A 24,503-nucleotide genomic window follows, 5' to 3' on the forward strand; every position below is an offset into this window, starting at 1 on the left:
TCTATTGAGTTTTTCTAATAAAAATAAATATATTTAATGTAGTCTCTCATTCACCGCTATGGAAGTTTACCAACTATAACGAATTCCGCTTTTGAGAAACCTGGAAATGTGAAAAGGATCAATTGCTAGCCGCTTCGAAATTGCCTACCCTACCTTTAATTGAGAATACCAATAGTTCTATGGCATTATATATTTTAAATATATAACCTTTACACCTGTGTAGTTATAAAAACACAATATACCCTAATTTTAGTTATATTTTTGGGGGTAACCTGGATCCCTCTGCGTAAGATTCACTTATTAGGCCAACAGGTAAAAAAAAAAAATATTCCCGGACCATGCCCAGATTGCCCACAGGTCAAATAAATAAGATAAAGCCTCATGGTCGGTCATTTTTGATAATAAAGTAAGCCTACAGCATTGGGTCAGGACTACCCCCTCCTTTTGACGTCGTGCTGACGCGCCGTAGTTTTGCACGCTCGTATAAAACCAACTGAAGTTCACGCGCACGGCTCCACGCTGCTGTGTGAATGGAGCAGAGCGTGGACTTCTCTGACCTCTGGACCCTTTTTGGCTTTAACCTAAATAAAACATCGTTACCGGCCAATGAGCTTCTTCTACACCAGGACAGCATGGTTTTTGGCCTAGACAGCGATATCTAAGATCACATATATTTACTACGCATCCGGGTGAACGTCATCTTGAGCAGCGTGGTTTTCACGTGGGAACTTCGGCGGAAAGGGGAAAACATACGCATTACGGGGCAGCCACTTTAGTTCACAACTTTTAAGCGCTAGATATTCGCTGTGATTATTATTATTATTTTTTATTTATTTTTTTGCTTTTAGAAGTACTAACATTTAGCCATGTCGGAGAAAACTGCATCTTTAGTATTGGAGGACGGGACAGCATTTAAAGGCCGTCTGTTCGGTGCCGTATCCTCAGTGTCTGGTGAAGTTGGTAAGTGAAATCAAAGGAAATATACTGGAAATGTGTGTTCCTGTCAGCCCTATTTTCTGCCGCTGCTCCTTATAATACACTTGTCCCTCCTGTCCTCTAACCGGAAAGTGATTCATAATAAGATGAAAAGGAAGTAAGTTACACGTGTCTGATTTCGCGCTAAACGTTTTAAAGTGAACACGCGCCAGTAGCAACTTCATAGGGCATTCTGGCGCCACATTTATGACATCCCAGACATTGTTTTTGGTTCAGTGGTAAATCGTTAGACGAAAGTTCGTGATCTTTTGTCTTGCCATATTCTTTTTTTTAAGTCTACAGTAAGAATTATGGAGTCACCATTATTTAAAATAAAACCATTTTCAATAGAAACACATTGTTTAAAAAGCACCTCAAATTTAGATAACTCCATTAAATTGATCGGGGCTCAACAATAGAAATTTCACTGGCCCCATTACCAAAATGTTTATCTTTTTATTTTATTTTTAGCAACACTTTTTGTATGTGATTTAAAAAATAATAATAAAAAAGAAAGAACAAGTAGGCGGCGGTGTGTCAAAAAGTTTGCCCCGTATAAATGTTTTTTCTTTGAAGGCTAAGACCAATTAAATGCAAACACATTTGCAGGTCAGAGGTCTGACATGTTCAATCTCATTTAGACATGGATTTTTGCAGGATATATGAATGACAAAACCTGCCTCAACCAGTAGTCCTAATAGGATATTCATGATGTTAAAATTTCAATAACCTGTAAAATTTCAGTGTTCTTGATACAATTTTATACCACTTCAATTAATATTCTAATATTAGTAGCCTCTTTATTAAGTTTAATTATAACAAATTAAAAAAAAGTCAAAACAATGGCACGTTACCATACACACACACACACACACACACACACACACACACATTATGTATGTATGTATACTGTATGTATTGATGTTTGTACTGATGTACCATTACTTTTGATATCCCTAAGTCATACATTGTGTGTCCTTAGTTTTCCAGACAGGAATGGTGGGTTACCCAGAGGCTCTCACAGATCCCTCTTACAAGTCTCAAATACTTACTCTGACGTACCCGTTGATTGGCAATTATGGTGTTCCTGAAGATGAGGATGGAGAGTTTGGACTCAGCAAGGTTTTTTTGCTTTCTTGTGTCCTCTTAATAGTCTTCTTAATAGTACATAATTCTTCTAAAACAGATTATTCTTCTACGTTTCTTCTAAATGTTCCTCTTTGTGGTCTAGTGGTTTGAATCTTCCAGAATCCATGCTGCTGCTCTCATTGTTGGGGAGGTCTCAGAGAATCCCAGTCACTGGAGCTCCGCCAAGTCTCTGGATAAGTGGCTGCAAGAGCAAGGCATCCCTGGACTCGAAGGTCAGTCAGTGCAGACGTTGCTTGCTTTGCTTATGAAGTAAAGCAAGTAATTTGGTTTAGGTTTTAGCATTAATCAGAAACACAAAAATTATTATTCCTGTGAAATTAGGGGTTGACACTCGAAGCTTGACCAAAAAGATCAGAGAAAAGGGAACCATGTTGGGGAAACTTGTGGTGGAAGGAACTTCAGCCAACGACGTTCCGTTTGACAATCCGGACACCCGAAACCTTGTTAAAGAAGTTTCCATGAAAGTAGGTGGCTAGCTTTGATAATGTTTTCAGATCAATTTTAATATGATTAAATTTTGTCTTTATTTCTTATTTTAACATTTTATTTCTTGTGTTATTTATGCCAACAGGAACCAAAAGTTTTTAATCCAGAGGGAACAGTGAGAATCACTGCCATAGACTGTGGAATAAAATACAACCAGATCCGTTGCCTGTGCCAGAGAGGTGCCCGGGTCACCGTTGTCCCCTGGGATCATCTTCTGGACTGCAATGGTGAGCCATGGTTCTGTTCTCCACATATTGTTATAAGGATCACGATTATTTTTGTCCATGTTGAAATCACAATTTATTATTGTTGGGCGATATGATCAAAGTCTTAATCCGTGATATGAGTAATGTTATATATCAGTAAAATTATCAATAGCCTACTTCAGCAAAAAATAATACTAGGTTGACTAATGTAGTAAAGTAAAAGATCCTTGTTACAGAAGACAAGAAGACAGACGTTACAGAAGGCAAGTTAACAGTCAGCAATACAATAAGAACAAAGAAACTAATTACAGACAAAATGGAAAGCTAAATGCAACAGAACAGAAATACAAATTAAATAAATGGTGCTTTAAGTTTTTCAGGAAGATGGTATTCAGTGGTATTCAGATAAGTAATAGCCTAAAACAGAAACTGAATAAAGTAATCAAATGTAAAATAACACTGCGTAATCTTTACTAAATACATTAAATATAGATTAATCTTTGTTAAAGTTTCGAAAGTTATTCATTCAAGAGCACCAAGTGATTTTATCTTTGCCTTTTGTTGTTTGATTAACATTAGTGACAGAGTGAAGCAGTAATATTAGGCTGTTGTCACTTTAAAGGGTTAGTTCACCCAAAAATGAAAATTCTGTCAGTAATTACTCACCCTCATGTTGTTCCAACCATGTAAGTCTTTCGTTCATCTTCGGAACACAAATTAAGATATTTTTGATGAAATCTGACAGAATTTTGACTCCTCCATAGGCTTCCAGTGTGACCGAAACTCACCGGCCCAGAATAGTTATTAAAACATCGTTAAAATAGTCCAAGTAACTACAGTGGCACTACATTAAGTTTATCATGCGACGAGAATACTTTTTGTGCGCAAAAACAAACAAAAATAACGACTTTATTCCACTTTTCATTTCCTTCTCTCTGGGCCTCGTAGTGTTTTTGCGCTGCGCGTCTGTGTTGCACGTCATCACGCAACACACACATGACCGGCGTCGGCCAATAGTGAGCCTACGTGGTGACGTGTAACACAGACGCGCTACGCATTGTGCGCAAAAAGACTACGCGAACCAACTAGAGGCCCAGAGAGAAGGAAATGAAAAGTGGAATAAAGTCGTTATTTTTATTTGTTTTTGCGCACAGAAAGTATTCTCGTCGCTTGATATACTTAAGATTGAGCCACTGGAGTCACTTGGACTATATTAACGATGTCTTTAATAACTTTTCTGGGCCAGCAAGTTTCGGTCACATAGAAGCCTATGGAGGAGTGAAACATGGCTCAGATTTCATCAAAAATATCTTAATTTGTGTTCCGAAGATGAACGAAGGTCTTACGCGGTTGGAACAACATGAGGGTGAGTAATTACTGACAGAATTTTCATTTTTGGGTGAACTAACCCTTTAAGTGTGAATGCATGGATCCAATATACTGTTACACATGCGGTTTCTTTCTCAACCGTTTACATTCACTTAGACATAACTGACTGTTTATGAGGATATTGTGCTTTTCATGACACTGTTTAATATAAGTCACGTTCCGAAGTTTAACAACTGTATAATGCCTTTACAATTCACTTATTCAACTGATTTGTATGTTAAGTTTGACTTGGGGAGGAACGAAAGCGCACAGCTGAATGTGGCAGCAGCATGATAATCGCTTTACCTCGATTATCTTTTTCATAATTGTTGGAAGCCAAAATAAAAATCAATTGCGATTAATTGCGCAGCCCTATAAGGATGTGTTTTGTTATATACATTTTAAAGATAGTGTCGTCTGCTATTTTAGGAGAATGAAAATGTTATCACTTCGGTATTACTTCTGTTTCTCTCTAGACTTTGATGGGTTGTTCATCAGCAATGGCCCTGGCAATCCAGAGTACTGTAAGGAGACTGTAGAGAACATACGGAAGGTCGCATGTGTGGAGAATCCCAAACCTGTCTTTGGGATTTGTCTGGGCCATCAGCTGCTATCTTTGGTCATTGGTGCAAAAACATACAAAATGAAGTAAGCAATCCATTAATATTTTTCACTTTCTGCTGAGTATTAATGCACATTTCTTATTAATGGATAGTTCACTCCAAAACTAAAATTCTGTTATTTACTCACTCTCATGTCGTTCCAAACCTGCATGCATTGTTATTCTTTGGAACAATATTTTGAAGAACATTGGGAACCAAACCACATTGGAGCCCATTGACTTTCCATTGTATGGACAGAAAAAAATCTTCATGTTCCACAGAAGAAAGAAATTCTTACAGTTTTGTAATGACATGAGGGTGAATAATGGCAATTTTTTTTTATGTGGTATCTCTTTAATAGACATTTATCCTTATTTATTATCCATACATCAAAAGTATCATTTTAATACCTTTTTAACACTTCCATCTACAGGAAAATCTAATAAAGAGGATTTTTAGAAAGTTATTCTCTTAATAGTAAAATGCTCTTATGTTCAAGATAAATTTTGAAAAGTCTTAATATCTTGTTGTTCAATTTGTTCTCAGGGAAATTAGATTTTTGTAGTTAAACAAGATAGTTACGGAAAAAAATATAGAATTTTTGCAGTTTAACTGAACCAGTCAGCCGTCAGTGAATTATAGTGTTTGCAGAGGAACAAAAGACTGTTTCCTTGGCCTTTTCCATGCCATTCCAGTTTTCATGAAAAACCAACATGGTGTGAAATCTAGTTTATGCTGAGCTCAGTGGTCTAGACAGGAGCCACTGCATTACTCCTGGGATAAGCGTCGTTGTTTTTCTAAGAGTCCTGGGATAGTTGCTTTGTTTGAATGCGCTCAAGGCTGTGATGCCAGTCTCAGGCATTCTTTCATGCCCTTTCTTCAAAAGTGGATTGTCAGCAAGTTCATTCAGAGATGGCTTATGTCTGTCAAACAATGTATCTTCTTCTTGTGAATCTTAAAAGCTACAACTTCATTCATGGTCCCTGTGTATTTTAGGTATGGTAATCGTGGCCATAACCAACCCTGCATCCATAAAGGAACAAATCGCTGTTTCATCACGTCTCAGAATCATGGGTTTGCTGTGGATCCCCAGACTCTCCCAGAAGACTGGGATGTGCTCTTCACCAACGCCAATGACCAAACCAGTGAGGGCATTGTTCATAACCACAAACCACTCTTCAGGTTTGCCTTCATTTCTCCTTTGTTTGTATTGTTTATATTTACATGAATACAGTAAAAATGGGTATAAATGTTTTAATGTATTAAGTTGATGAAAATCTATATCTGTATTATCATATCTATTTATATCATTTTCAGTGTCCAGTTCCATCCTGAACACATGGCGGGTCCCACAGACCTTATTAGTCTCTTTGATGTGTTTCTGGATACAGTCAAAGATGCAAAAGTTGGCAAAGCTGGAAAATCAGGTGATCTGTTATGACGTATGCCTGTAAATCTATCATAATTCTTTTAGGGTTGTTTGCGTACTTGTTTGTCACTTCTGCAAATGTTCCTTTAGTGTACTACATGACTAATTATTACTCAAACTCTAATCTTTTATATAGTTAAGGAAAGACTAACAGAGCACCTCACTTACCCTGGATCTCCTGACCCAGAAGCGTTTGTTCGGCCTCGTAAAGTTCTGGTTCTAGGTTCAGGAGGGCTTTCCATTGGACAGGCTGGAGAGTTTGACTATTCTGGGTCTCAAGTGAGTATCAAAGAAAAACCCTGGAGACTGTGTGGAGTGCAAATTAAGGAGTGCATCTCACAAGCCAGCTGTTTATTATTGTTTTCTCAGTTTCCTCCATTAATTTGAAACTTGCTTGGTCTATGCAAAAGAAGCTTTTGACTGAATATGGAAAGCCAACATTAAAGGAGAAATCTAATCATCAATGTAACAAATGAAACCAAAATTGTTCAACTTAAGCATCTTTTACCCAAATATTTTTTTTTCAGGCTATAAAAGCTCTAAAAGAGGAGAACATCCAAACCATTCTTATCAACCCAAACATCGCCACAGTACAAACCTCAAAGGGCCTAGCAGACAAAGTCTACTTCCTCCCGATCACACCAGATTATGTCATGCAGGTAGGAGAAAGCTGTCCATCCCAGAGTAATTCACTAGGTATTCTTTTCATGACAGATTTTGAAAACTGAAATGATACTTTTAACACAAAGTTTAGGTTTTGATTTAAGAGCTTGAAAATTTAGCTCAACCCTCCACCCTTCTACCCTTCAAATAGGTGATAAAGAACGAGCGTCCAGATGGAGTGTTGCTCACATTCGGAGGTCAGACGGCCTTGAACTGTGGTGTGGAGCTCACTAAGCAAGGAGTGCTGGAACAATACAAAGTGCGTGTGCTTGGAACCCCAGTAGCCTCCATAGAGATGACTGAAGACAGGAAGATCTTTGTGGAGAAGATGGAGGAAATCAATGAGCATGTTGCCCCCAGTGAAGCAGCCATGTCTGTTGAACAGGTTAGCTCATTTATCTACTGTACATTGGGAAATCTCATAATGTTTTTATGTCTAGGACTTCCAGTTATGATGATTCATTTGCAAGAGACTCTCTTCCTAAAATATAAAGCCTTGTAATGTATTTTCTTGTATTGAGACCTATTTATGAAAATTACAATAAATAAAAATACATAATTATATTACATCCATATTGTGCTTTTATTACTATTAAAATGTTTAGTAAAATTTTCTCAATGTATGCTTGGTCCAACTTTTTTCGTGTTTCCGATAGGCAGTGGCTGCTGCTGAAAGACTCGGCTATCCTGTTCTGGTCCGTTCTGCGTTTGCCCTGGGTGGACTAGGTTCAGGCTTTGCCAATAATAGAGATGAAATGATCACGTTGGTTACCCAGGCCTTTGCTCACACATCACAAGTCCTGGTTGACAAATCGCTTAAAGGCTGGAAGGAAATTGAGTATGAAGTGGTGCGGGACGCCTATGACAATTGTGTTACGGTACGAAGCGCCTAGAGCTGTGGTTTCCCTTTTATTCTGACAGTTAGACTTGGCCTTCACATTTTACCAGTACATATTTTCCCATGTTTTCTTTTCTAAATTGAGATCTTTTCATTTAGGTTTGTAACATGGAGAATGTCGATCCTCTCGGAATCCACACTGGGGAGTCAATAGTGGTGGCTCCTAGTCAGACACTGAACGACTATGAATACAATATGCTGAGAAACACGGCCATCAAAGTTGTTCGCCACTTGGGCATTGTGGGAGAGTGCAACATTCAGTATGCCCTAAATCCTGAATCTGAGCAGGTAATTCAGTCACTTGTATCCAGGAATAATGGATTTTAGGGAGTAGTGGTCAACCCATAATCTCATGCTTGTGTCTTGGCAGTACTACATCATTGAGGTCAATGCTCGTCTCTCACGAAGCTCTGCATTGGCCAGTAAGGCCACAGGTTACCCTCTGGCCTATGTGGCCGCTAAGCTCGGCTTGGGAATCCCTCTGCCTGTACTCAAGTAAGTTCTTTCATTAAAATGAGCTATTATACTGAATGTAATTGTACATTTGAGCATTATTTTCAAAGTTGCTTAAAAGTGACTGTTTTCCAGGAATTCAGTGACCAATTCCACTACAGCCAACTTTGAGCCTAGTCTGGATTACTGTGTAGTTAAGGTTCCTCGTTGGGATTTGAGCAAGTTCCTTAGAGTCAGCACTAAAATTGGCAGTTCCATGAAGAGTGTTGGTGAGCATCCTACATGGAAATAAATTGCAGCGGAGATCTGTATATTATAATTCTCAATATAGTGTTCTTGTTGTTAACTAAAACTATTAAAATTTATTTTTGTTCATTTTAATAAAGCATTTTAATACATCATTTAGAAATCTTGCCTAAGTACTAAAATGACAAAATAATAATCATAATAATAATAATAATCATAATAAATATGACAACAGCACATAATACAACTAAAATTAGATTGAAAAATGTAAAATACAAAAAAAATGAATAAATACTACATATTTTATAAATACTAAAATAACTCTCAAACCTGCATTTATGTTTTGGGGTTACCAATTTTGCAATATATATATATATATATATATATATATTTTTATGTTTTTATAAGAACATTAAATAAATAAAAAAGAACAATAGCATATGTATTACTATTCAAAGCCTTATTGCTCATTTGGTAAATGTGGTGTTAAACCTTAAGTTGATTGTTATTGTTAGAGGGCCATTTATCTTTTTAAAAGTGGTATTTTTTTTTAATGCGTTACAGCACACGTTATTCAAATGTGTGCATTTTTAAATGGCATAGTTTGAATTCTTTAAAAGTTAAAATTGACAAAATGGTATGTTGTGAACTCATTCAGCACTCTCTTCCATCTTAGGAGAAGTGATGGCCATCGGCCGCTGCTTTGAAGAGGCCTTCCAGAAAGCTTTGAGAATGGTGGATGAGAATTGCGTTGGGTTCGATCACACAATCAAACCAGTGTCTGAAGAGGTTTGTACTGAAGATACAGATCCTCCATCTCACTCCCAAGTCAGATGCAACAGGCTTAAAAAATGATGCATGAAAACAAAATATTTTGTCTTGTATCTCAGGAGTTGCAGACACCCACAGACAAGCGCATCTTTGTTCTGGCAGCTGCGCTGCGTGCCGGCTACACAGTTGAACGGCTTTATGAGCTGACCAAGATAGACCACTGGTTTCTGCATAAAATGAAGAACATTGCAGACCACGAGAAGCTTCTGGAGATGTATAATCAGGATGAGAGTGCAATGCCACCTGAGGTCATGAGGAAAGCCAAGCAGCTGGGCTTCTCTGACAAACAGATTGCCCAAGCTGTGCAAAGGTACACAGGAAAAGTGCTCATGCAATAACTCACAGATGTAAATGCTTTCTGTGTTTGATGTTTCTTTTGCAAAATCAAACCGTTTTGGATTTCAAAAGTTGTTTGTACAAGGAACTGTAGAAGAAAAACTGTAAGGTTCCTGCTCTTTCCCCCACTGCAGCACTGAGCTGGCTGTGAGGAAGATGAGGCGAGACTGGAAGATTCTTCCGGTGGTCAAACAGATTGACACAGTGGCTGCCGAGTGGCCCGCCCACACCAACTATCTGTACCTGACCTATAATGGCTCAGAAAGCGATGTGGTCTTCGAGCAGTCCCATGTCATGGTGATCGGATCTGGGGTTTACCGCATTGGAAGCAGTGTGGAGTTTGATTGGTGCGCTGTTGGGTGTATTATGGAGCTGAGGAAGGTGAGCCCATCTGTATTAAGCATAAAATGTGCCTTTTATGTGACTTGAATTAAAGCAGGAAATATAAAATGATACATTTGTGAAATTTTTGTGTGTAATTGTGAACTAATCTATTTCACAGATGGGATACAAAACAATTATGGTGAACTACAACCCAGAAACAGTCAGCACAGATTATGATATGTGCGACAGACTGTATTTTGATGAGATTTCCTTTGAGGTAAGAGATTGTGGATCTTGTTTATCAGCAGCAGTTATACTGATAACCAAAATATATACTTTAATCTCCTTAGAATTAGGGATGCACTATATATTGGTAATTTGTAGATGGATTATAGATTTTACCCTGGAATCCTAATCCTCCTTATTCATTTAGATAAATTTTAAGTCAGATTTAGACAATGGCAAAGGCAATCTTTTAAACCCTTTACAGTGTTATTAAAGTAGTAATGCAATCTTTTGCAAATCTCAAATTGAATATTCATCTTTTATACGGTACCTTATAATGTGTGTAAAGTAGCATTAATTAATGATTAGTGCTATTTTAGTTTCATTGAGATTTAAGTTTTAATTATTTTAGTACACCTGGTTTTAATCACAGGTGGTGATGGACATATATGAGATGGAGAACCCAGAGGGAGTTATTCTGTCCATGGGTGGACAGCTGCCCAATAACATCGCCATGTCTCTGCATAGACAGCAGTGCAGGATCCTGGGCACCTCACCTGAGTTCATTGACTCTGCAGAGAACCGCTTCAAATTCTCCAGGATGCTGGACACAATAGGAATCAGCCAGCCCCGATGGAAAGAGCTCTCTGATATTGAGGTACGTTATAAAGATAATTCATTCAACTTTCAAGGAATACCAAGAACACTCTAAAAATTCTTCTGTAATTGCTTGTTACTCCAAATGTCCCCATGACATTTCTTTTGTAGTCTGCAGTAGGTTTCTGCGAGACGGTGGGTTACCCCTGTTTGGTGAGGCCATCGTATGTTCTCAGCGGGGCTGCTATGAACGTTGCCTACTCAGATACTGAGCTGGAAAAGTTCCTGACCAGTGCTGTTGCCGTGTCAAAGGAACACCCTGTCGTTATCTCCAAATTCATCCAGGAAGCCAAGGTTAGTGAGAAAAAAAAAAAAAAGAGGGAGATGTTTTTACAGACTTAATTTTTGTGGCAGTTCCAGTTCTCTGTAAAATATGTGCATATATGGGAGAGGCAGGAGTTAATTACTAGGTTAACTTAAACAGTCGTTTGGTGCAAAATGAAACATTGCTTGTTTGAACAGGTTTTTAACCACTGCCATCACCTGAGCTGTGAATGTTGTACAATAACTTCATTCCAAGCCAAAAGTCTTATTTTGCTTTTACAGTTGCTCAAGTTGGGAATGGAAGAGAAAGATTGTATGAAAACTTCTCATATGACTGTGTAGTTAGGCATGCACAATATATCTGTACCATACTGGTATTGACTGGATATTAATTTTGAGTCTAATCCCTAAAGTCACTTTTTGCTTTTAAAATTATACGTTTTTTTCTTTTTTAGACCAAATTTATTATATAATTTGAATATAATCAGCCATTTATTGGTTAGCAACCAAAAAATAAAAATAATTGGCCATAATTATAATAACTGTGCGTCCTAATATTAGTGTTATTCTACTATTATTCACATACATTATAGTTTTTATTAATTTTTGAATAATCTTTTATTTTTATATCTTCAGTTTTCTTTTTTAATTTTAGTTTCAGTAATTTTTTTAATGTATTTCTATTTAGCATTCATTTATTTTTATTAATTGTAGTACTTGTTCCGTGAATTTATATTTTATTTCCTTTTTGCGGTACTGCTGTGTAAGCTATTGTGGTGGCAAGCTTAGTGCACTTAATTTTGCGATATGTGATATATGGCCATCAGGAAATAGATGTGGATGCCGTGGCCTGTGATGGAGTGGTCATTGCCATAGCTGTGTCTGAGCATGTGGAGAACGCAGGGGTGCATTCTGGAGATGCCACACTGGTGACTCCCCCTCAGGACATCAACCAGAAAACCATGGAGCGCATTAAGATGATCGTTCACGCTATCGGCCAGGAGCTTCAGGTTACCGGCCCATTCAACCTGCAGCTCATTGCCAAGGTGTTTTACATTTACATTTACATTTATTTATTTAGCAGACATTTTTAATAGGTAGGAAGAGTATGTTTCAAAATATTTGCTGCTGCAACTAATTTGTGTGTGTTTGTCAACAGGATGATCAGCTGAAAGTGATAGAATGCAATGTGCGAGTTTCACGCTCCTTCCCTTATGTGTCCAAAACACTTGGTGTCGATCTTGTTGCCCTAGCAACAAGAGTCATTTTGGGAGAGGAAGTTGAGGCTGTTGGACTGATGAAGGGGACTGGCATTGTGGGAGTTAAGGTAACAAGCTTCACAATGTCTGTTAACTCTTGATGATGTCTGTTTTTGACGGGAATATTTAAACTGAACTATCCCATTGTTTTCCAAGATCTACATAAGCTTGATCTGTGTGTGGCCCTCAGGTTCCTCAGTTCTCCTTCTCACGGCTGGCTGGAGCAGATGTGGTTTTAGGTGTTGAAATGACCAGCACTGGAGAAGTGGCCTGCTTTGGGGAGAACCGCTATGAGGCCTATCTAAAAGCCATGCTCAGCACCGGCTTCAAAATACCTAAAAAGAATATTCTCCTCTCTATTGGTAGTTACAAGGTAATTCAAAAAAGAGTCACTTTACAGCATGACTCAGTTGACTCACTTGAGTTTGGTTGCGTATAAGTCCACTTTTTTATTTGTCCTACCCTAGCTAACTTTCCTCCGTGTCATTCACTTGGATGTATGTCATTGCTTGCGTTGCACGAGTGCCCACTACTGGCGGAACGCTTTGAATTGGTTTTTAATGGAACACCCTAAACCCTTGATCTCTTGGAATCCGCTATGGAGCGGATTTATTTTTATTTTTTGTTTTCCTTAAGAGTTTGTTTTATGCACCATTCTATTGGCCTTTATGCTTGTGTAATTTTTTTCATTCTTGCCAACAAACCAGTCGTGTTGCACTGTCTGGTTATTTAAAATAAGTGATTTTGTGTTCAAAAGAAGAAACTCATATAGGTTTGGAACAACTTGAGGAAGTAAGTAATGACAGAATAAAATTTTTTGAGTGAACAATCTCTTTAAGCAATTGGGCTTCAAACAAATCACATCCTAGCAATCTCCCAGATCACCTTAGCAACTGCATATCAGCACATTTAAAACCACTTGGAACACATTAGCAACTACATAGCAACACCCAGGAATGCTGTATTATAGTGGAGCACGTTTTGCACATTCACTCTCTCTTTCTTTAGAGAATGTATAAATCAAGTTTCTGATTGTAATGGAAAAAATGTATTCATTTTAAATTCTTTCAGAATAAAAGCGAGCTTCTGCCCACAGTCCAGACTTTGGAGAGTTTGGGTTATAACTTGTATGCCAGTGTAGGCACCGCTGACTATTACACTGAACATGGAATTAAGGTACCGTGGAATAACACAACATACCCTAACTTAAAATGTGGGTACTTTTTTTTTTTTTTTAAGTGCTTGAGCTGTTTATCTGTCTCTGATCAGGTGATGGCAGTGGACTGGCCTTTTGAAGAGGAGAGTGACTGCCATAATAAGGACAAACAGAGGAACATCATGGACTATTTAGAGGAGAACCATTTTGACTTGGTCATTAATCTGTCTATGAGGAACTCTGGTGGAAGACGCTTGTCATCCTTTGTGACCAAAGGTTACCGCACTCGTCGAATGGCCATTGACTACTCCGTACCACTCATCACTGACATCAAATGCACCAAGTTGTTTGTTCAGGTGAGCAGTGACACTCTCACACTTCTGACCCCACAAAGTTAAACATTTGTATTTGTTTTGAAGTCAACATGCTGTTAATTTGTACCCCTAAAAATTGAAAGATTGAAATGTATGTGGGGTTGTTGGCAGGCGCTGGGGCAAATTGGTCGGGCTCCTCGTGTAAAGACTCATGTAGACAGCATGACTTCACAGAAACTCATCCGTTTACCTGGTGAGTATGGCAGCGTCTTTTCAGATGTTATTTTTTAATTTGTCAAAACAAAAAAATTATGATGGTTGATGCCATTCATTCTTGTATGTCGAAAGGTTTGATTGATGTCCATGTGCATCTGCGGGAGCCTGGTGCCACCCATAAAGAGGACTTCTCTTCGGGCACAGCTGCCGCCCTGGCTGGAGGAATCACCATGGTGTGCGCCATGCCCAACACTAACCCTGCAATCATTGACCCCAGCTCCTTCACTGTTGCACAGAAGGTAACATCAACAAATTACAGATTTGGTTGGTTATTAACATGAAAACAAATGGGGAAGTTGTGTTTATGGACTCTTTTTCTGTCATGAATATGTCAAGCTTGCCAAAGCTGGGAGCCGCTGTGATTATGCTCTTTTCGTGGGGGCGTCATCTGACAATGCTACACTACTTCCGTCCATTGCAAGCTCTACAGCTGGTCTGAAGATGTACTTGAATGACACATACTCCACTTTAAAAATGGACAATGTTTCTCTGTGGATGGAGGTAAGGAGACCTGAGGAGGCTGAGGAAACCTGTTTGACAACAGCGTTTCATTTTAATTTATTATATTTTTATTTAAAATAAAGTTTATTTAAAATAAAATGTATTTATTATATTATTATTTTAAATACAAAATGCATATAAAGTAAAAAACATAAATATATTTGTTTAAATTGTATTTATTTTAAATACATCTTTGCTTTGAATATTTTTTTCTTATTTTATATTTGGTGATGCAATTTTTCATGTCACATCTTAAGTATCATTTTCTTTGCATGCAGCACTTTGAAAAGTGGCCAAAGCACTTGCCCATTGTGGCACATGCTGAGAAGCAGACAGTGGCGGCAATCTTGATGGTAGCGCAGCTGTATCAGAGACCTGTTCATATTTGCCATATTGCCAAGAAAGAAGAGGTAAGAAACCTTGTTATTTGTGGTGGTCTAACAACTGCATTTTATTTTACCTTCATGGTCAAGCTTTCATCCAATTTCTTTACATGTTCCTGTGATTTGTAACCAACTAAAATTATGCGTTGTTTCTCAGATTCTGATCATTAGAGCTGCTAAACAAAAGGGTATCCAGGTGACGTGTGAAGTGGCACCTCACCATCTCTTCCTGTGTGAAGATAATGTGCCTGCCATTGGGAACGGCAGAGCGCAAGTGCGGCCCATGTTGGGTACACGTGAGGACATGGAGGCGTTGTGGGAAAATCTAGACATCATTGACTGTTTTGCAACAGACCACGGTAATAATAGGATCAGATTTCTCTGCTATGCCTCACATCTAAAGGCAAATAATTATGTTGGCTTGACAGTTTCAAAAACACTAACCTGAGACCCAAATTAAAAAAGTTTTTAAAAATTGTGAATTCAGCTTGAACATTAAAGCTACATCTAGACACTGTACAGACCTTTGGCCTGTTCTTTCCCTAGTGTTCTATATATTTTCTAATTTATTAGACAGACATGCCTTCCTGTGGTTGATAAAAAAAAAACACAAAAAAACATGGGCTTTCAAGCTATCCCCAGTCCTACAAGCTGGCACAGTCCTACACGATAATCTATTATAATTGGCTTTAATTTTTAGTTCAAAATACACCTTCAAATCCCATCCCATCCTGACGTTGAAGCTAACTAGACTTAAGTATTTTACCCTTTAAAATACTAATGTACTCAAAGTTTAAAATGTGTTAGTATTTTTCTACATAAGGGCTATTAAACCCTTTTTGTTGTCAGGCGTACATGTACAATACCATTTAAAAGTTTAGGGTTGGTAGGGTTGCATTTATTAAGAAAAGAAAAAAAAGTAATTTTGTGAAATTACATTAATTACAATAACTTTTTCCTATGAATTTTGAAAACAGTTATGCTGCTTAATGTTTTTGAGAAAACGGTGATACTTTTTCAGCATTCTTTGATGAAAGGAAAGTTAAAAAGAACATTATTTATTTAAAATAGAAATATCTTGTGACTATTTAAAAGTCCTTTTGATCAATTTAATGCAACATTGCTGTATTAGCTTCTTTCTTTTTTTTACTTTTACTGCCCCCAAACTTGATTGGTCGTGACATCAATTTATGATGGCCACCCACATCATACATTTTTCTTGGAAGCTTATATTAAGTATATATATATTTTTGCAGCCCCTCATTCAGTAGAGGAGAAGAACTCTGAGAAACCACCTCCAGGTTACCCGGGTCTGGAGACCATGCTTCCTCTGCTGCTCACAGCTGTCAGCGAGGGTCGCCTTACCATTGACGACATCATCAAGAGGCTCTACGAAAACCCCAGCAGAATATTCTCTCTTCCTGCTCAAGAAGACACTTATGTTGAGGTATTTCAGAGTTACAAAGTTCAGATAGTAAATTGCTGCCTGGAAACTTAAAATATTTTCGATTTTCAAAGTGATGCTTGAATTTTTCAGGTGGACCTGGAGCAAGAGTGGACTATTCCGAAGCACATGCAATTCACCAAGTCAAAGTGGACGCCATTCGAGGGCATGAAAGTGAAGGGAAAGGTCATGAGGGTGGTGCTCAGAGGAGAGTTGGCCTATATTGATGGACAGGTAAAGAGCTAATGCTTGTATACACTACCATTAAAAGTTTTGGGGTCAGTAAGATATAGATGTGTATAATCGTGTTTTTTGTTTTTAAAGAAATCTCTTGTGCTTTTCAAGACATATTAATATTGTGAAATATTATTACAATTTAAAAAACTGTTTTCTGTTTTAATATTTTATAATATAATTACTCCAGTCTTCAGTGTCATATGATCCTTCAGACTTCATTCTGATTTGGTGCTAAAAAAAAGTCTAAATGTTGTAAACAGCTGAGCTGTTATATTTTGTGGAAACATCTTTTCAGGATTCTTTAAATAGAATGAACAGCATGTATTTGAAATGCATGTCAGCATGTATTTTAGGGCTGACTTCTAATAGTCGAGGATTCGACGATTCGATTCGGAGAGGTCTGATTCGACTATGAACCTCATAGTCGAATACATGGGCGTCAGTTTGGTTTGAAATGTGCTGGGGACAGAGACGCATTCGCATTTTCAGAAGGGCTGGGTACCATTTTTATTTTATTTTTTCGCTTTCGCGCAGGTCATGTTTTGAAAGACGATGTCCTGTAGCTTACTAGTGTAAATAAATAAAAATGTATTCAAAAACCTGCTTCACGTTTTCAGCAGGGCTGCGGAGCGGCTGTGAGTTGACTCCACACGGTTCTCATGTGCGTTAAAAAGCTTTATGTGGTTTAATGTACCTAAACAATGATTACCAAATTCCCCTCTCATGTTGCTCCTCATAACCACTTAAAATGGTAAAAAAAAATCGAACCCAGAGTCCAATTATTATGGACGTTAACAGATATTAAGCGTTTCTGCTTCACGTTTTCAGCAGGGCAGCGGAGCGGCTGTGAGTTGACTCCACACGGTTCTCATGTGCGTTAAAAAGCTGACTCCACACGGTTCTCATGTGCGTTAAAAAGCTTTACGTGGTTTAATGTACCTAAACAATGATTACCAAATTCCCCTCTCATATTGCTCCTCATAACCACTTAAAATGGTAAAAAAAAATCGAACCCAGAGTCCAATTATTATGGACGTTAACAGATATTAAGCGTTTCTGCTTCACGTTTTCAGCAGGGCTGTGGAGCGGCTGTGAGTTGACTCCACACGGTTCTCATGTGCGTTAAAAAGCTGACTCCACACGGTTCTCATGTGCGTTAAAAAGCTTTACGTGGTTTAATGTACCTAAACAACGATTACCAAATTTCCCTCTCATATTGCTCCTCATAACCACTGAAAATGGTCAAAAAATCGAACCCAGAGTCCAATTATTATGGACGTTAACAGATATTAAGCGTTTCTGCTTCACATTTTCAGCAGGGCTGTGGAGCGGCTGTGAGTTGACTCCACACGGTTCTCATGGGCGTGAAAAAGCTTTACGTGGTTTAATGTACCTAAACAACCATCACCAAATTTCTCTCTCATATTGCTCCTCATGTTTATGAAATGTTATGATATATGTGTGATATATATGTGTTTTTTAGCTCTTTTGTTTGAAATGGAAAAAATCTAGCTGCTATCTAAAAAAAAAGAAAAAAAAAAAAAGGTTCGACTACGGCAAAAACTAACGAATCAGATTCGACTATGAAAATCCTTAGTCGAAAACAGCCCTAATGTATTTTGTTACAATGTATAAGTCTTTACTTTCACTTGCTATTAATTTGATGCATCCTTGCTGAAAGTATTTTTTCTTACCACACACACACACACACACACAAAAAAATATTACTGACCCCAAACCTTTGAACCAAAGTGTGTGTTACTTGGTACCTTTTCTCACAAATGTAATTACTAGCTGCCCAGCTAAATTTGTCTGGAGCACATGCTCATCAATTTCTAGGTTTAATCGTTCCTCTTTCTCTTAAGGTGTTTGTACCTCCAGGTTATGGTCAGGATGTGAAGACATGGTCAACAGCCCCGGCAGGAACAACCGAGGTGATAAAGGATGCTTCTAAGGTAACATTCTATAAATGTTCAACACCCTGAACATGCATTGTTCACAGTTCAGCTCTTGCTTTCTGATGTGTACCGGTTAACAACTAATCATGCTTGTTCACTACAGCGTGTGAGTGAGGCAGTAACTCCTGAGCGCCCCCGTCAGGCAACACCTGTTGATGTGGTCCGTAGCCGTGCCCCGAGCCCACGCCGTTCAGCTGGGGATGGACGCTTCATTCTCCCTCCTCGGATCCACCGCGCATCTGATCCTGGTCTGCCTCCAGGTACTATGGGCCTGCAGTGTTTTCGCTCAGAGATTGTGCATGAGTTTGTGTGCCAAATGAACCACTGTACTGACAAGTGATCGGTTAACAATTACTTTTTTATTTTTGTAAGACAAACTTTGAAATTCAGACAGTGCTTCACTTGGACAATGGCAGTATTTGTTTGCTAGCATTAGTCATTTGTTTGTTTGTCTGTTTGAGCTTGCATGTCCCATAAACTTGGTTCAGCTAAGCTATTTGCTAATCTAAATTCACATTTCAAGCAAGACTTGTTTTTGATATGCAGGTTTCAAAAGATCTACCATACAGCGCCAAAAGGCATTGGGTAACGTCCATGTAATGTGTATAGTTTAATCAAATCAATACGTCTCATGATTCTGCAACTGTCTGAATTCATTCATATCTGTTTTTTCCATCTTCCTTATTTTCATTCATTCAAGGTCATTTAAGACAATTGGATGCATGCAAAATACTGCTAAAGCCAGATTTTTAGAAGTTATTAATTTGGTGATTTTTACATTTAACATATTGCAGATAATGCTGGGATAAGATATTTAAAAAATGTGTGTTAGAAATGAAACTATGAAAATGTCATGTGACTATTTTAGTGACCAACATGATCATGGTTTTGTTTTTTTAATGTGCTGGAAATGTTCAAAAGTTACTGATACACACTGAAATCATTTCACCAAGTCTTAAATCGAAAACCAAAAAAACAAATCAAATTAGCATCACTATGCACTTTGTTTGCATGAAAATGCATTTATTGTAATAATAATAATAATAATAATAACAAAGGCCGGGTTTCAAAAGAACAAAAAAATGTTAATCGAGTGAGTGACTTAAAACACAACTTATCTACTAACTTGCTTAGTGCTGGACAGTATTTACCGGGAGTTTTTCAAATCGTGGTATTCAAACACCATTTTAATAATTAAAATATGAAAGTAATACTAACCATCTAGAATTTTATTGTGGTTTATCCTCATCCCTAGTGTGCAATATCCATGACTCACCTTTAAGAGGAGTGTTGCTTTATATTATTAATAAGTTTTCCAGCTTTCAAACCGTTTTTTGGAAAACGAAACCTTTTACATAGTTCATTGGCAAGTAATGAAAAACGTAGTTATAATTGTACAGTTACTAATCGATTTCTACTTTGTGCCTCAACGTTCGAGCAGCTGAAGAGGAGGTGTCATTTAGAGCACCGTATGATACAGGTTTGACATTTGTAGTGATGTTTAAGAGCTTTGCCACCCTTACCTTGTGTTTTCTCTGCCAATCTGTGTTTGTTCTTGGATTCATTTCATGGGAATATTTTAGCCTTTACACAAGCATAATCAAAACAAGACATGATGGTCTATTTATCTGTGTTGCCTGTGCTTTGCTTGCATGCTGTTCCTTGTGTTCTCAATGAGCTCTTATGCAGTGTCCTGTTTATTGGTGTAAAGTGAGATTGACTGCTACACACGGCAGTGAAATAATATTGTGTGCGGATTGTGACGTTCTTTGCTTCCATTATCAGAATTGGCTCCTCCAGCAGAGCCATACGCGCACCCTCCTCCCCTGGCCAGGATCCTGTCACCTCAAGCTGGGCAGCAGCAGATCCTGCCCCACCCCCAGACCTCCCCGCTGCTGCACCCGCTGGTGGGCCAGCACATCCTGTCCGTGCGCCAGTTCAGCAAGGAACAGGTGACGACATGTTATCTATCCTGTTGTCGAGTCCAGAAATATTGCTTTTGTGCATGTAAAAGAATTGTATTTACAGTGGCTCATCAATCTTTCCTGTCTGTCTTGGGATTTCAGATGTCACACTTGTTCAATGTGGCACATACTCTTCGTCTCATGGTGCAGAAAGAGAGACCCTTGGATATTTTGAAGGTACACTGACTATTAGTAAAAAAAAATATCAAGTGATATTTGTTAAAAACAGAAATGTAGTAAATTTGAGAGTCTGAATCTGGTTCTTTTCTATGAATGTCAAAAAGATTCAAATCAGCTCATGATTTGTTAGTTAGAATCAGTCTAATGACTCACTTGTTGACTGAATCGGTCAGAGTGGTTCTTGATTTGTTGAATCGCGTCAATACTTTCTTCAGGTCCATCTTGAATTGAAAACTCTGGGAACTAATGGTTCATGAGACTTAAATCGGTATAATAATAACTGACTGCTTATTCATGTTAAATATACACATTCACAGAGTTCTGTCATAAGATACTTTAAAATGTGCACAAAATGTAGTATTGTTATTAAATACTCTACTGTTTAACTATTTGGATTCTGTAGGGAGTTTTTTTTTTTTGGAAATAAATTAATACTTTTACTCAGCAAGAACACATTAAATTGATTAAAAGTAACCGTAAAGAAATGTATAATGTTACAAAATATTTATATTTCAAATAAATGGTATTTTGAAATCAGCACATTAGAATGATTTCTGAAGGATCATGTGACCCTGAAGACTGGAATAATAGATGCAAAAAACTTTTCGCTTTGCCATCACAGGAATTAATTAAAATAGAAAACAAATTGTAATAATATTTCACACTATTACTGTTTTTAATGTATTTTTGATCAAAAAAAAAAAAAAAAAAAGAGAACATTTCCAAAACATTAAATCTTATCAACCCTAATATTTTGAATGGTAGATTTAGGATTGGTTATTTGCTTCAAGGTGGGTGGTGGGTCTCGTACTAAAATAATTGTTAATAGAATCATTACGGAACAAAGTAGAATGAGCAGATTGGACCTTGATTCAATCGGTCCTGTAGACCACATTATCTTTTGATTTTTGATGGTGTAATTCGGTCCAATAGCAGAGTAGATGTCACTGGAGGATTTGTAGTTTATTACAGCCCATTTTGAGCATTACATAAACCTTCCCCAGCAGGAGTATTTAACTGCTCAAGTCAGCAGCAGTCTGGAGTCAGGATGGTGTTCAATCTGGCAGTGACGTGTCACAGTTTGAAGTAGATCTCTTCCTTTAGAAATGGGCATCTGTGGCCCTTGGAAACAGAACCTTTTGCAGAAGGAGATCAAATTAACATTGATGGAGTAAACTCTCCATTTAATTCTGTTCTGCTCCTCTTCTTGCAGGGTAAAGTCATGGCCTCCATGTTCTACGAGGTGAGCACTCGCACCAGTAGTTCGTTCGCAGCAGCCATGCAGCGTCTGGGAGGTTCAGTGGTGCATTTTAGCGAGTCCACATCCTCCACACAGAAGGGCGAGTCTCTGGCCGACTCGGTTCACACCATGAGCTGCTATGCTGACGTCATTGTTCTGCGCCACCCCATACCTGGAGCTGTAGAAGTGAGCCACACGTTAATGTTTTTTTTTTTTAATGTAACCTTTAAAAAGTTTTAATGTTTTTGAAAAGTCTCATACGCTCACCAGCAAGTATCATTTATTTGATACTGTTAAATATTATCACAATTTAAAATTTTCTTTGAGAAGTCAAGACTTTCTGATATGCTGATTTGATGCTCAAGACAAATTTCTTATGCTCGATTTTGGAAACAGTTGTGCTGCTTAATATTTTTGTGGAAACCGGGATAGTTTTTTTTTTTTTTTTTTTTTTGCTTAATTTTTGTTTAATAGAAAGTTCAAAAGAACAGCATTTATTCATTTAGGCTTGTAAATAATAGTGAATGAAAGTTTTAAGACATGACATCTAAATTGACTGTTTTCTTCATAAATATTCCTTGCTTGTTTGTGCACAATTCCTCAGTGCATGTTTTCTAAAAGTATTATTATTATATTTCATCATGAAAATTCAATTATTTTTGTGTTTGATTAAAAAAATGAATTGATTTGTACCTCAGTTTAATCTGAAAAGTGCTTCTGGTTTGTAGAGTGCAGCAAGGCATTGTCGGCGGCCGGTGATCAACGCTGGTGATGGAGTCGGAGAACATCCCACTCAGGCCCTTCTGGATATCTTTACGATCCGAGAGGAGCTGGGAACAGTCAATGGCATGACTGTGAGTTCACATGGAAAAAAAATATTCTATCTTCTCAAACTTATTAGCTCATTAGCTTGCCATTTCCACTTGATGAAGTGTGTAATTTCTGTTCAGCTAGCATCACCAAACAGAAACCAACAAACTGAGAATCCCATCTCAAACTCGCTCTCAAAGTTGAGCCAATGTTTCTTTGTTGTTCTGGATGAGATGCTCAGTTTTTATAATGACTTTAATAACTTTCTTGTTCTAAATTTTGGATCTTTTTTTCTGAAATCTCAGATTACCATGGTTGGTGATCTGAAACATGGCCGCACTGTGCATTCTCTGGCTAGACTTCTCACTCAATACAGGATCAATTTGCGCTACGTGGCCCCCAAAAACCTCACCATGCCCGCTGAGATCATTGACTTTGTGGCCTCTAAAGGCATTAAACAGGTGCGTCACAATCAAAAATATGTATTCTGGAGTGGACTGTTACTTGGGTGCTTAATATTTGCATTGCTGCATTTCCCTTAAATGTGTCCACAGGAGGAGTTTAACAGCATTGAAGAGGCCCTCCCGGAGACTGACGTCCTGTACATGACGAGAATACAGAAGGAGCGATTCGCCTCTGAAGAAGAGTACAAAGCGGTGGGTGAATTTTCTGATGAGAACATTGCATCTTTTATTTCTTAAACATCATGAAGTTTTTATAAAAGATTTACTTTTTCTGACAGTGTTTCGGGCAGTTCATCCTAACCCCACATATCATGACGGGAGCCAAAAGGAAGATGGTGGTCATGCATCCTCTTCCCAGAGTCAATGAGATCAGGTTTGCTATTCTCAGTTCAAAGCGTCAGGTTAAAATCTAATTTTCAGGAGGAGTGTCAAGGCAAATATCAGAAGTTACATAAACTGGAGTGCTGAATACAAAGTTTTGTTTGTAGTCTCTTGTAATCCTATTTTGTTTTCAGTGCGGAGGTGGACACGGATCCTCGAGCTGCTTATTTTCGGCAGGCGGAGAACGGGATGTATATTCGGATGGCACTTCTGGCTACTGTGCTGGGTCGGTGAAAGGACCACCATGGTTTAGTCTTGGACATTTGGCAGTAAAGGGAAACATTTTGTTGGCAACGTACAGATTCTACGAGTATTGTTTATTCTGTGTACCCTCTGTTTAGCTCCAGTAGGTGTAATTTTTGAGGGGAAGTACCCAGATTTGTTGTTCCTTTCAGTATTGACAATAAAATTCCATATACTGACTATTTGATATAAATGAATGCAACCACAGTGGAGTGTGGTTTACCTAGTTTCATCCTGAATATCTGAGATCATTACATTAATGTAGCATTCTAGAATAGATCAGTTGATCAGTTTCGTTTCACTTCAGAATTAGAAAAAATCTTGCAAACAGAAAGAATTTTACTACTACATGTCTTACTATTATAATTGTAAATTCTTTACTTTTTGTTGTGCATTTACAATAGTACAGACAATACTTTTGATACTCAATCCTTTTGGTGCAAATAGGTGGATTATTCTTCATTATGGAGTAAAACTTTTGTAATTGTATTTTTAGTAAATAAAAAAATAAAAAAAGCAATCTGAGACCTTTCTCTGCTCTTTAATGCCATTCCACTGCAACACCATACAGTCTGCCTGTC

The 24,503-nt window shown here is 37.9% G+C and overlaps 1 protein-coding gene across 3 annotated transcripts; it reads left to right on the forward strand.

Moving 5' to 3' along the window:
• Window positions 1-513: 513 nt before the first annotated feature.
• On the forward strand, window positions 514-24,419 carry cad (carbamoyl-phosphate synthetase 2, aspartate transcarbamylase, and dihydroorotase). 3 transcript variants are annotated; one of them, XM_081379153.1, is made up of 45 exons: window positions 514-960; window positions 1,958-2,097; window positions 2,207-2,336; window positions 2,446-2,588; window positions 2,696-2,837; window positions 4,661-4,832; window positions 5,783-5,968; window positions 6,104-6,213; window positions 6,352-6,494; window positions 6,743-6,874; window positions 7,030-7,263; window positions 7,535-7,756; window positions 7,876-8,064; window positions 8,147-8,271; window positions 8,365-8,498; window positions 9,152-9,264; window positions 9,366-9,616; window positions 9,777-10,023; window positions 10,145-10,243; window positions 10,625-10,849; window positions 10,960-11,142; window positions 11,940-12,158; window positions 12,272-12,439; window positions 12,562-12,744; window positions 13,443-13,547; window positions 13,641-13,883; window positions 14,013-14,094; window positions 14,190-14,356; window positions 14,454-14,618; window positions 14,897-15,028; window positions 15,159-15,360; window positions 16,258-16,448; window positions 16,539-16,679; window positions 18,548-18,637; window positions 18,744-18,900; window positions 19,187-19,225; window positions 20,082-20,120; window positions 20,426-20,592; window positions 20,707-20,781; window positions 21,998-22,210; window positions 22,753-22,878; window positions 23,140-23,295; window positions 23,389-23,490; window positions 23,577-23,671; window positions 23,814-24,419. In XM_081379153.1, exons 1-45 carry the CDS (start codon window positions 867-869, stop codon window positions 23,911-23,913), a joined length of 6,771 nt encoding a protein of 2,256 aa, XP_081235279.1. In that variant the 5' UTR covers window positions 514-866; the 3' UTR covers window positions 23,914-24,419. The 3 variants fall into 3 exon arrangements, with proteins under 3 accessions (XP_081235279.1, XP_081235277.1, XP_081235278.1); XM_081379151.1 differs by lacking the exon at window positions 19,187-19,225; XM_081379152.1 differs by lacking the exons at window positions 19,187-19,225; window positions 20,082-20,120.
• The last annotated feature ends 84 nt before the right edge of the window (window positions 24,420-24,503 follow it).

Source organism: Scardinius erythrophthalmus (assembly GCF_964197995.2).
Source record: "Scardinius erythrophthalmus genome assembly, chromosome: 11".
Taxonomy (NCBI): domain Eukaryota; kingdom Metazoa; phylum Chordata; class Actinopteri; order Cypriniformes; family Leuciscidae; genus Scardinius; species Scardinius erythrophthalmus.